This window comes from Prunus dulcis, unplaced genomic scaffold (genome assembly GCF_902201215.1).
Source record: "Prunus dulcis unplaced genomic scaffold, ALMONDv2, whole genome shotgun sequence".
NCBI classification, from domain to species: domain Eukaryota; kingdom Viridiplantae; phylum Streptophyta; class Magnoliopsida; order Rosales; family Rosaceae; genus Prunus; species Prunus dulcis.
The window spans coordinates 11,616-22,769 of NW_023010119.1; the positions used below are offsets into that span (position 1 = coordinate 11,616).

General features: G+C 37.2%; 1 protein-coding gene across 1 annotated transcript; it reads right to left on the minus strand.

The window, feature by feature from the left end:
• Positions 1 to 4,261: 4,261 nt before the first annotated feature.
• LOC117612944 lies at positions 4,262 to 10,269 on the minus strand. The gene is made up of 3 exons (XM_034341573.1): positions 9,859 to 10,269; positions 7,112 to 8,927; positions 4,262 to 6,400 (listed from the first exon to the last, which is right to left on the minus strand). The coding sequence occupies exons 1-3, from the start codon at positions 9,930 to 9,932 to the stop codon at positions 4,310 to 4,312; spliced, it is 3,981 nt and encodes a 1,326-aa protein (XP_034197464.1). The 5' UTR covers positions 9,933 to 10,269; the 3' UTR covers positions 4,262 to 4,309.
• Between the last annotated feature and the right edge of the window lie 885 nt (positions 10,270 to 11,154).

Consider the following 11,154-nt stretch of genomic DNA (forward strand, 5'->3'; position numbering starts at 1 on the left):
TTTCGCCCTTGGGCCTGCCCGGGCTCGTGGGACCCGCAGCTTGCCCGGGCTGGATTTGTTGCGCTGGAGCTGGACTCGGGCTCCTTCTTGCCTTTTGCCTGGGCCAGCCTCTAGCGCTGGACTTGGCCTTAAAGTGGGAATGTCTAAACATCTGCCAAATCATTCATTAAAACGCAATGATGATTGCCCCACGTTTACTAATGTGCATGCAGCTAGTTTTAATTAGAATCTACCAAACGCTAGATTATTTACGTCAACAATTTAATTCCTCTTTTATTTTTTCATTCCTACACTCTAACAAGAAGAAAAGAAAATAATTTTTTTGGAAAATAGGTCTAAATTAAACATCTAGGAGTGATTAATTAGATTGTTATTTAGAGTTGGGTAACATGTGATACATATTATAATACAATATTATTATTTTTTTCGCCAAAAAAAAAAAGAAAAAAAAAAGAAAAAAAAGAGAGGAAAACTCACACAAACATATAGCAGGATGGTATGTACATGACATGATGTGCAGCTTTATGATATTAGGGTTGAAAATTGATGACATATGGTACAATTCTTTACCTTAAGTAGTAGTAACACAAATTAAGATTTAGTAAATTTAGGTTTTAGCAACAAAAAAACTTTCACTTATGGAAAAAGTTAAAGCTTTTTAAAATAAGACAAAAAAATCTCTAAACTTTCAAAACAAAGACATACAAATGTAAAGGATTCCTTAGAAAATCCAAAAATAAATAAGGGCAATTTTGTTCATTTTTGCTTCTTTTAAAAAATTTCTCTCTTATTTGGTCTTTTTCAAAGCCTCCCAAAAGATTTTCAAGAGATGGTCCTAATTAGGTGGCCCTTCTTTTAGCGGTCCCAAATATAGGGGAGGCCAAGACCCACCATAAAATTTTGGGCTAATCAGTACGTATGTGGTCATTGTAGTGTAACTGTGAAAGATAGAGATGAGGTCGCGGAAAGCCGAAAAAGAAAGTGGAAACAATGCTGAAGATACTGATGCAGACTGAGGAAAAAAGGGCAAAAACAGCAGCACATGCAGATAAGCTTTCTCTAATCCCTTCTTCTCCACTCACTGGTGAGATTTCAATTCTAGATTTCATCTTGGACTCACCGACTGCCACCATTGTATATATGTAGATAATTGATTCTATTTATTTATTTATTTTAAGAAAGAACACAACTTAAGAAGATACATGATGAAAACGAATGTCATATATCATATGTATTTCACGAGAAACTTTTTTCTGTAGCCATAAAGAATATACAAACGCGTTATAATATGAGTGGGTTAATAAGTTAATGTGTATATTTGACTATTTGTATTTAATGATCATGTAACTTTTCAAATGAATTTTTATTTAAAGATAGAGCGAAAATCCCAAAAAAAAAAAAATTCATACAAAGATTTTAATTGATTTTGATTGATGTCACTTGTGACACTAAGGAGAACTAGGCAAAGGAAGACAGATCCAAATAAGAAATTGACTATTCGAGAAAGCTCATCTAAACCAACATCCATTTCTGTGGCAACTAACAACTTCTTTCTCGTGGGGCTTAGTTAGGAAAGCTTTGATTTTGTAGTACTGAAACCATATGATTAAAAATTTTAAAAAAAAATTGAAACCAAATTTTGTTATCGATCGGGTATAATAGTGGTCCTTGTCCTCATTGGGTACAATATCATATCGAATATGGTCATGAACATTTGAAAACTAACTAACCAAAAAAATTAAAAAAAATTTGTCATATATTAATCGCCCTTTTTCCTTGGCAACATTTGTTAGTCTTGGCTTGATTGGTTTTGAGGCCTTTGTTTCTTTATGCAAACGCAAATGGGTTTGCTGTAGATTTTTGGGGACTAGGGCTCATGGCTGATCGAAGAGGATGCACCATCCAATGTGAGCTCAGTGGCTCAACCACTCTATCTAGTGGAGGGACAGCCACTCACACCAGTTCTCACTTCTCACTGGACATTTTCCACTTCTTTCTTTCTTTTTTTATTTAATATTTGATACAAGTTTTAAATATTACAATTTCAGGGCATTTGAATTTGAATGTTTGGTTTTAGAAAGGGCTTCGAGAATTAAATAATCATTTTACCGAAACAAATATGAAGTTGCTTTTGTGTGGCATGTTTGATTTCATATGATTCATTCTAGCTATACTTTTCAGTCTTTGGTAAACAAAGTTTCTTCATCTTGCTCAATTGTTCTTAGAAGAAAATTTGAACTTAAAACAATTCATAATATTTAAAAGATCACATCGAGACTTACATTATTGATATAGAGTATAAATCTTAAGAATTGAAAAGATTTATTCTATTTCGAGTGAAAATTCATACAATTTTCTTGTTACGTACATTGACAATCTAGCAACATAACATACTAGATTGTTAAATAAGCAAAATTCATACAATCTTTCATACTAGATTGTTAAATAAGCAAAATTTTGGATTCTATTTGTGTAAATTTAGCCCTAATTCAAGTTGGGAAGTCTAATCAACTTTCACTAGGTTTACATAGATACCTGATCTAGGTAGGAAAAACTACAAATCTCCGATTGATTAAATGCCTTTTGGATTGTTGCAAGCTTCATATATTTAGCTTAAGCATATATTAGAGACCATTAAAAGTCAACTTAATTAAGATTACATTTGCATGAAGTTATTACAGAAGGTTAGCTATCTCAATCTCATTACATACATTAGGAGGTCTCAAAGGTGAAAACCCCAAAGAAGAAGGTCAGTCTTAGTTTTCCATTACTGTAGCTGTGGTCCATTTATTGGACCACTTTTATGCACTACCCTTCTGCCAAGACCAACTAATGGATTGAATGAGAGAGCAAAGCTTTATGGTAGAGCATCTGATCCCCTAACCCTTTTATCAATTAGCTTGTAAGAGAGAGGCTTTTTTTTGGTGGGGTGGGGTTTGTGATGAAAACGTTCTCGATCCACTCTCATCGGATAAAAGGTCTTTTGACGAAAATTAAGGGTGGATGCAATCACCTGAAAACTACACGTACCAAGTAAATTCCGATGTTTTTACACATTTTACCAATGGCCCAATGGCCATGTTGAAGATTTAGTGGCAGCTGAGCAAGGTCACTGTTTAGTTGCATGTAGTAATGCCAGCTCTATGATAAATAAGGGTAATGCCAGCTCTGTGACCAAAATAATGGTCCCAGAGAGTCTCTATCCATATGAATCAGTTTTTGCAATACGATCATCTTTTCTTTTATGGCTCTATCTTCCTCAGAAGACGCATGCGCGATCGTCTCTACCGTCGCCATCACGGCTATCCATGCACTAAAAGTCCGTCTAATCTATACCTGTCCTCTCATTTTTATTAAGAAGTACAGTAATGCATGCAGTACAGTGGACTCAGGCAGCCATGACAACACTGTAAAGTTGCAATCTTCATACCCAAAATGGCTGCCAAAACTGTGCTTGTTGCATGCGTGTGTGTAAATGGGGCATGCATGGACAAGTGATTAGACTGTTCGCTCTAGGACATAAAAATGGACAAATTAATCCAGTAGGGGATTCAACTTTTGGTCAATTTCACAAGACTGGTTGAAGACGAGGGAATAAAAAGTAACGGCCAGCAGAAAATGTACTGCTTAGATTTATTGGGAGTTTTCATATTGTATTTTCATCATTGTCCATATACCCATCTTTGTTTTGAAAAAGAAAAAAAAAACAATCTTTGTTGGGTTGGGTTGGTGCCAAATGTGCAATATCAGAGCTCAGATTGTTGACCAAGTTGTACAAATATGATCCAGGAAATTATTATATTGGGCTAGGCTTTTTCAATTTATATAGAAATCCAAGGACCGAAAGGGAAAGACGAATTTAGAGTGAGAAGCTTATTTGAGAGGTTCAATCCTACCATCAAATCATTTAAAATATTTAAGTTTATTAATTTCCTCACATTTGTTGATGGTGGAATTAAACCCCAAAATAAACTCGTCACTCTAAACTCCTCATTGTAGCATTTCCGTGAAAGGAAGTGAGCAGTAGAAAATCTAAGGCATCCACTTCAATAAAGTGAAACCCACCAAGTAAAATATTGTTTTTATTTTTGAAAAGGAAGTTTATAGAACAATTTGATGATCCCTTTTGATCTTTACCTCATTGTTAGTGTTTATTTTCTCTGAACTTTTTTCCTTTTTTTCGTTTTGATATTAAGCTATTCAATTTACAGCAGACGCTACTTTTTTCAGTTTCTTATTTACAGATGACAATGATGATGGCTGGCAGAAGAGAAACATGATAAATTATTTAGTTTTTTCTTTTTTATCATTAACCATCTTGATGGAAAAAACTTACAGATCTTGGTGGAGACCTTGTCATGAGGGTTTGCGGACCCTTTACAAAGAAGCTATTAGAGTCGCTCTCTGAAGTGCTGGAGATCATTGAAGTAACATTGTTTGTCCTAGTCAACTTAAGCCTAGGAAAATGGTCACCCCATATATCATATCTATATTCATCCCCAAACCGAGACTTTCGTTCTTCTCTAACATTTTTCTGCTCATAGAGTTTGGACCCAGGGGCTCTAGCAAGTGGAGAAATAGCCGAGGTTGAAGCCGGAAAAGGGGAAGTGCAGACCGCATTAGGAGCAGGCCTTCCAGCGCAAGGAAAGGTGGCAGACGGCAACAAAACAGGTCTGGCAGCAGCTTTTCTTGGTGGTGAAGGCTGCTCCTGAGAAGGAAAAGTTTGGTGGTTACTGAAATTCTTCAAAGAAACCTCAGGCCTTGATGATAAGTTTGCCTTGGAAGCCGATTTAAAAACATGACTCTTCTGGCAGCGTTGGTGAGCTACTTGAGTAAATGGATTCCTGGCCTCAACAGCTTGACCCAGATCGGGAGATAGTGGCCACATGTGTTTTGGTGTTACAGATGTGACTGGAGACAAGGGTGATGAAGGTGTAGAATTTCCACTTTGACTGCTTGAAACTTCAAGAAGTCCTGTCAACTTAGAACCGGCACCCTTTCTCTTCTTACGCCTTCTTCCCTTTTCATTTCCAGTTTTGACTGTGAGGTTACCGGGTTGGGATGCTTCTAGGTCGTCAGAATTCTCAACTGATACCGATTCAGACATCAATGAGAAGGCCATGGCTTTATTCTTTGGTGTATCTGACAAATAGTTTGTTTGTCTATGACCTTGTAGAATTTGCTTTGCATGTTGAGCAAATTTTTCCCGCTCTGAGGCCCCAGCCTGGTCAACTGCCTGCATTAAGGTTCTATCTTCCCGAACTGATCTTAGCAAACTGTTTATCTCACCAGACACAGAAAAATTACTGTCTCTATAGTTATGCACATGAGAAACTTTCTCTGAACTACTTGTAGAAGTAGCCAAGGAACTTTTTCCGCTCACCCACAAACAATCATGGGAGCAAAAGGCCAGCACCTGGGGGAATATATACCAAAATACTAGAAACATCAAGGATATAAGAAGTAGTACTGCTGCAGAGTACTTTTTAGCGCGCATCCAGAACACTGATTTCTTACATATATTGATCATCTGCAAAGGGATGCTTGCCTTCATGGGTATCACCAGAATACCAGTTTCAAAGGCCAGCTCAAGATCCCTTTGTACCAAGGCTGCAGAAAAATCAGTCTGGTATGATATCAGAAGCTTTGCTGACTCTCCAGGTTCAAGAGCAAAACCTTTGCAAGTTTGTACCATAAACCCATCCATCCCGCACTCTTTTCCGGACACTTTGATTCTTCTAACCTCCAGTGGCAAGTCTCCTATATTCTTAGCATAGAGCTGTTTTGCTAATGGGCGTAAACAAGAATGAGTGGCATCTTCCGTGTGAAATAACATGTCTGGAGGAGAAATGTTGAGAGGAAGTGGTAAGCTGAGGTTGAATTCTACACTCTGAACAGCCTCAGACTTTTCAAGCAGAAGCAAGGAAAGTGATCCTCCAAATCCCCTCAGAGATAACCACTCCACGCCAGAAAGATTGTTTCTTATGAGGGCTGAACTTCTCCACTTGCATCGACTGGAAGGGTGAAACAATACTGGTCCAAGAGATGCTCTACCATTTGGTTGAACATAAGCCTCTGTTAGTGCATTTTCTGCTATTGAGAACCCATATCTACTGGGAGAAGTGGATTCATTACGAACCAAACTACCAGATGAAGGAGGCTGTATAAGACCACCTGGGGTCTTGCATTGATCAATAATCTCCCCCGAGTTCAGTATAAGCTGCATCACTACAGGCTCTTGGCTAGGATTCTTTACAGTGATCCACTTAGAGTAATGACTTCCTACCTGAAGCATTGGGAAGAATACCTCATGATCATCAAGCACAGACATGCCACTTCTGGTATCTTGAGATTTCCAGTTCTGCAGCACCAATTCATCTGCTTCTGCTGTCTCTGTTGCCTTCATGTGCAAGCACAAAAAAATATTTTGGTTATTGTGGATGTTGATGTTTATAGAGAGAAGAATATCACAGAGCATGATTGGTCATAGATAGTTCATGAGTAAATAACCTTGAACACACAACAAAAAAATCTAAATAATTCTTAAAAAATACCACAATTGCAGCCACAGATAAACGCATGCTGTACCTTAATAGTCAATAAAATTGTTACAGACAAACACATATTTTTTATGGATTTCAGCAATGAACACCTGCCGACTCCAACTCCCTGAAGATGAGGAACCTTGACAACCTGATACTTTTACAAATAACTAAGAATATGTTTCATCCTAATAAATGAGAGGAAAATACTTGATCACTTTCTCGAAAACTGATGAATAACCATCTGAAGTAACAAAAGGCCAGCCGAAGAGGTCTAGCCCAATGGAAAAGGGCCTTGACTTGCAGACAAGTGGTCTTAGGTCCGAACCCCCATGGCACATTGGTAGTGTGTGTGTGTGTGTGTGTGTGTGTGTGTGTGTGTGTGTGAAACCCCCTCCCCCTTGTAGTTTAGACTATCGTTTGTATTTTTTTAAATTTAAAAAAATCAAAAAATCAAAAGGCCAATCCAATGCAAACACAATTCACAATGCATACACACACATACACAGAGTATAAAATATATACATACAATATATATATATATAAATATAGGGGAAGAATCTGCTTACCCTCTGTGATGGCCACTGCAAGCCACTGTCAAAGGACACACTGTTCATATCACCTGATTCACTTCTTTCTGACTGATGTTCAAATTCAGTGGTAGAACCTTTCCAATGTCTTGAACATAAATGAATAACATCCTGGCAAGGAATTTCAATCTGTGGGCTTGTTGAGTCATTTGTCAATATAAGTAATGTACAGTGTCCATATAATTTGACATTTCTTTCAGTACAAGTAACCACAGAAACATATGTGTCACTGCCTGGGAAAAGCAACAAGTCTTGACTGTATTTTATCTGGAAGGTTTTACTATCTGCAACCTCAGTAATCTCAAGAACTCTCAAAAGGTAAGGAGCACAATTCTTCAGAGATATAGCAACAGCAGTTTCATTGGAAGAATACTCCAAAACCTCAAGAGATGCTAATATGGGTCCTCCACGATCATCATCCATTGCTGTTCCATCCAATTCAGCCTCAAAAGGAAGCATAACAGTATCAGACTTGTCCTCTGAAGACCTTAGCAACTGCATACAAATTGCACCAAATATTTTTCCTTTCGATTCCATTGAGATGTCTATTTCTATGATAGTTTCACTGCTGTGTGGATCAATCTCCCATTTCCTGAGAGGCCTCATGGCCAGCAGAGGCAAACCAACTTGACCAGTACTCACAACCAAACGATCTTTCACACTCAGAAACTGAAGTTCATTGGAAGGTTGAAGTTTTTCAGTACTACATATTGCCTCTGCATAATGGGAAGTATGCCCCAGAGTCACTGACATCCATGCACTTACTTCCTCCACATGAAAATTTTGATCAAAGGAATTAAACAAAGACAAATTCTTACTCCACCTTCCCCTGGAGGAAACATCCAGGCCTAATAAAGGATGAATTCCATAAGGAGACTCAATGGCAACACCTTTCGCCTGAATCAAGAAACCACCAGAGCTTGTCTGCAAAATGAGGTGAGCAGAGGACAAGCCCAGCCATCTAGGTAAAAATACAAAACAAATTGAAGCTGTTTCACCAGGTCCTAACAAAACCTCACTAAAATTGCAAGGATAGAACTGTATGTCAGTACTGAATGGCTCATAAACATGTAAAATGCTGTCATTGCATGTATTTGCCACAGTTAAGAAAGCTAATGATGGAAAATACATGTTCTTTTGTTCCCAATCCAATACAGCAGGGCTAATTTCTACATGGGGAGAGGAAGAACTACTGAAAGAATTAGATTTGGTCATCTCAGTGTTCTTGTTCGGCCTAAAACTTGTGCTTTTCTGATAAAGTAAAGGTCCTCTACAGGAAGAAAGATCATTTGGATTAGCACTATCAGTTTGAATGGATGAAAACTCATTAGTAGCCGCTTTGGAGTTCAAAGAACAAGAAACAATCCCTCCATTAAATAACTTAAACATACCATTGTCTGATGACCAGCTTTTGTTATTTGCCAACTTGCTATTTTCAGTTGATCCTATAGATGACAGATCATCAGACTGACTCCCAGAAACTTCTAAATCAGCCATTTTGAGTTTATGCTCCAAAAAACCCGGTAATGTAGAGGGAAAGCAGAACAAACGAGAGCTAGTACAAATCTTATCAATATTGAAGGGGTTTCTTGGAATTCCACAGCCCAAAGTGCTGTCACCAAGAAAATTATCCGCAAAAGCCACATCAAAATTATCTCCATATGATCCACAAGCATCATATTCTGATAATATTTGCATCCCATTCCCAGAGCATTGTCCACATGTAGCGAGGTAGAAAAGAGTACATGCTAAAACCATAAGAACATGGAGTGCTTTGATTGGATGTGACAATCCCCTGAACAATTGCGCAAGGAAAATAACATTACAACACTACATTTTAATATGTCAGAAAGGTTTACTAAACTTGATAAATTGGTATGCAACAAGACCATTAACTGCTTAAACTTTCATTGCAGAAAATAAAACGAGATAACTAAGACAACAAGAAAATTAGGAAAAGTGGTTGGGCCAAGCAATCATAGTTTACTTTCTTTCTTCTTTCTTTTCATTCATTACAGACATTTTCCGAGCAGCCAAACAGAGTCAAAGTCATACAAATATGTTGGGCCAAATTACTCTCTTTCTCAAAACAAAATACCAAAACAAGAACAGAAATTCCTTTTTTAAATAAATAAAAATTACGTCCAATTTTGTAGATAATAAAACTAAAATTCATCCTTTTAAAGCTCCAAACAATCATTAGTCATGCCTTGCGCTAGTGATATACATTGAATGAACAAAAGCATGGGGTTAGTACATTTAGCAGCAAACTTATTAGTTCCAACAAGTTTGGAAAATTATTATCTCCACCATTAATAGCTAAAACTACCATAATACCAAAACGCATGGGAAAAAATGTAAACTATTCTGGCTCTAAAATCACTTCGATAAATTTTTTAATCAAACTCATCCCAGAGTACACCTTAACTCAGAATACAAAAACAAAAACAAAAAAAACTTCTTCGAATCACCTAACACAAACAAGAATGAAAAAAAAAATGAAAAAAAAAAGGGAACCAAACAACGTCTGAAATGGAAACGAGAAAGTAATCAGAGCTCCAGAAATGGCAAAAAGCTGAATTTTTTTGAACAATCAAAAGATAGAGAAGGAAAAGACAGAGCCGATGATGAGAAAGTGAAGCAAAAATAGAAAAAAGATTTTTGGAAACATGTTATCGTAAACATCGAAAGCAAAACAATGGTGGAAGAGAGTGTTGAGAAGGCACCTGAGGCTGAACATGGAGAGCTGCTGCTGCTTTTGAGCTCTGATTGTTAGGGTTTTGAACTCCATCACCACCATGGCCGAGCAAGAGAGAAGACCATGTAAGGTCACAGACCCTTTTTTTTTTGTGGGTTTTTTTGGGGTTTGATTTTGAGCACAGTATGTATGTATGTATGTATGTATGTGTGTGTATATGCTTCGAGCAGAAGCACGCAGAGCACCTGACCACCTGATAACAGCGAATGAATGGCCGCACAGAACCAACAAGACCACAGATACACAGAGCACACAAAAGAAAAAGGCACTGGACAACGACTGAATGACCAAAATACCCACGTAGGACCGGCGTGAATAACCGGAGGCTTGAAGGGCATCAATGGAAAATTCTGATATGGGGTTGAATGGAAGTTGGAAGACTGTGTAGGGGTGAGGGCCATGTAATTTAAAATGGGGGCTGGTTTTGTATTTTTTGTATTTCGTATTTTTTGGTAAATGGCACTTGGTGCTTCCCAAGTGTTTAATTTAAGAAAATATAGGTAGTGGAATGACATTTTTGCCCTTTACACTGTTTACATGGGCCTTGGAATATCTGCCAGCTAGAATCTGAGAGCGAGAAAAGGAAACACCTTGGCGCTTTGTGGTCCGAGCAGTGCCGCACCGCAGGGCTCGGCCTTTTAGGATTCTCAGGCTGCACACCCAAGCTTGTCCTCATGTACGACACCATTTGTACTTTTGCAAATTGATATATAAACCCTGACAAAATGGTAATTTTAGAATAAGCTGTCATTTACTTAAAATGATGTGTCAATTGTTATTTTTACAATTGATATGTTGATACTTTTGTCACACAGTCTTACATGTTATTTTTCGATTATAACGCATGTTATGATTTAACAGTTAATTTGAATTGTTGATTAAGTTAATTATTTAAATGTGTGGATTCATATTGATAATCTTAAAATATCTACATTATATCAACCGTATTTTTGTTATTTCCTTAATTTGAATAATAAGTTTAAAATTATAGGTAATGTGGTAATTGTACTACCATGTTTTAACCTATACACTTTCATCCCTTTTACTCTACTTTTCATCATCGTTTGTATGTAATTTCATTAATTTCTATTGTTATATTTGTAATATTTCGAGTGTCTCACATATATAGGTAGTTTTAAAATTTCAAACTAATGTATGCATGTATATAGTTTTGGAATTTAATAATATTGTATGCGCACATCATGTATATACGATGTATTAGGACGAGCTGTGTAAGGTGATGCATCCGGTAAGCTCTTTCATT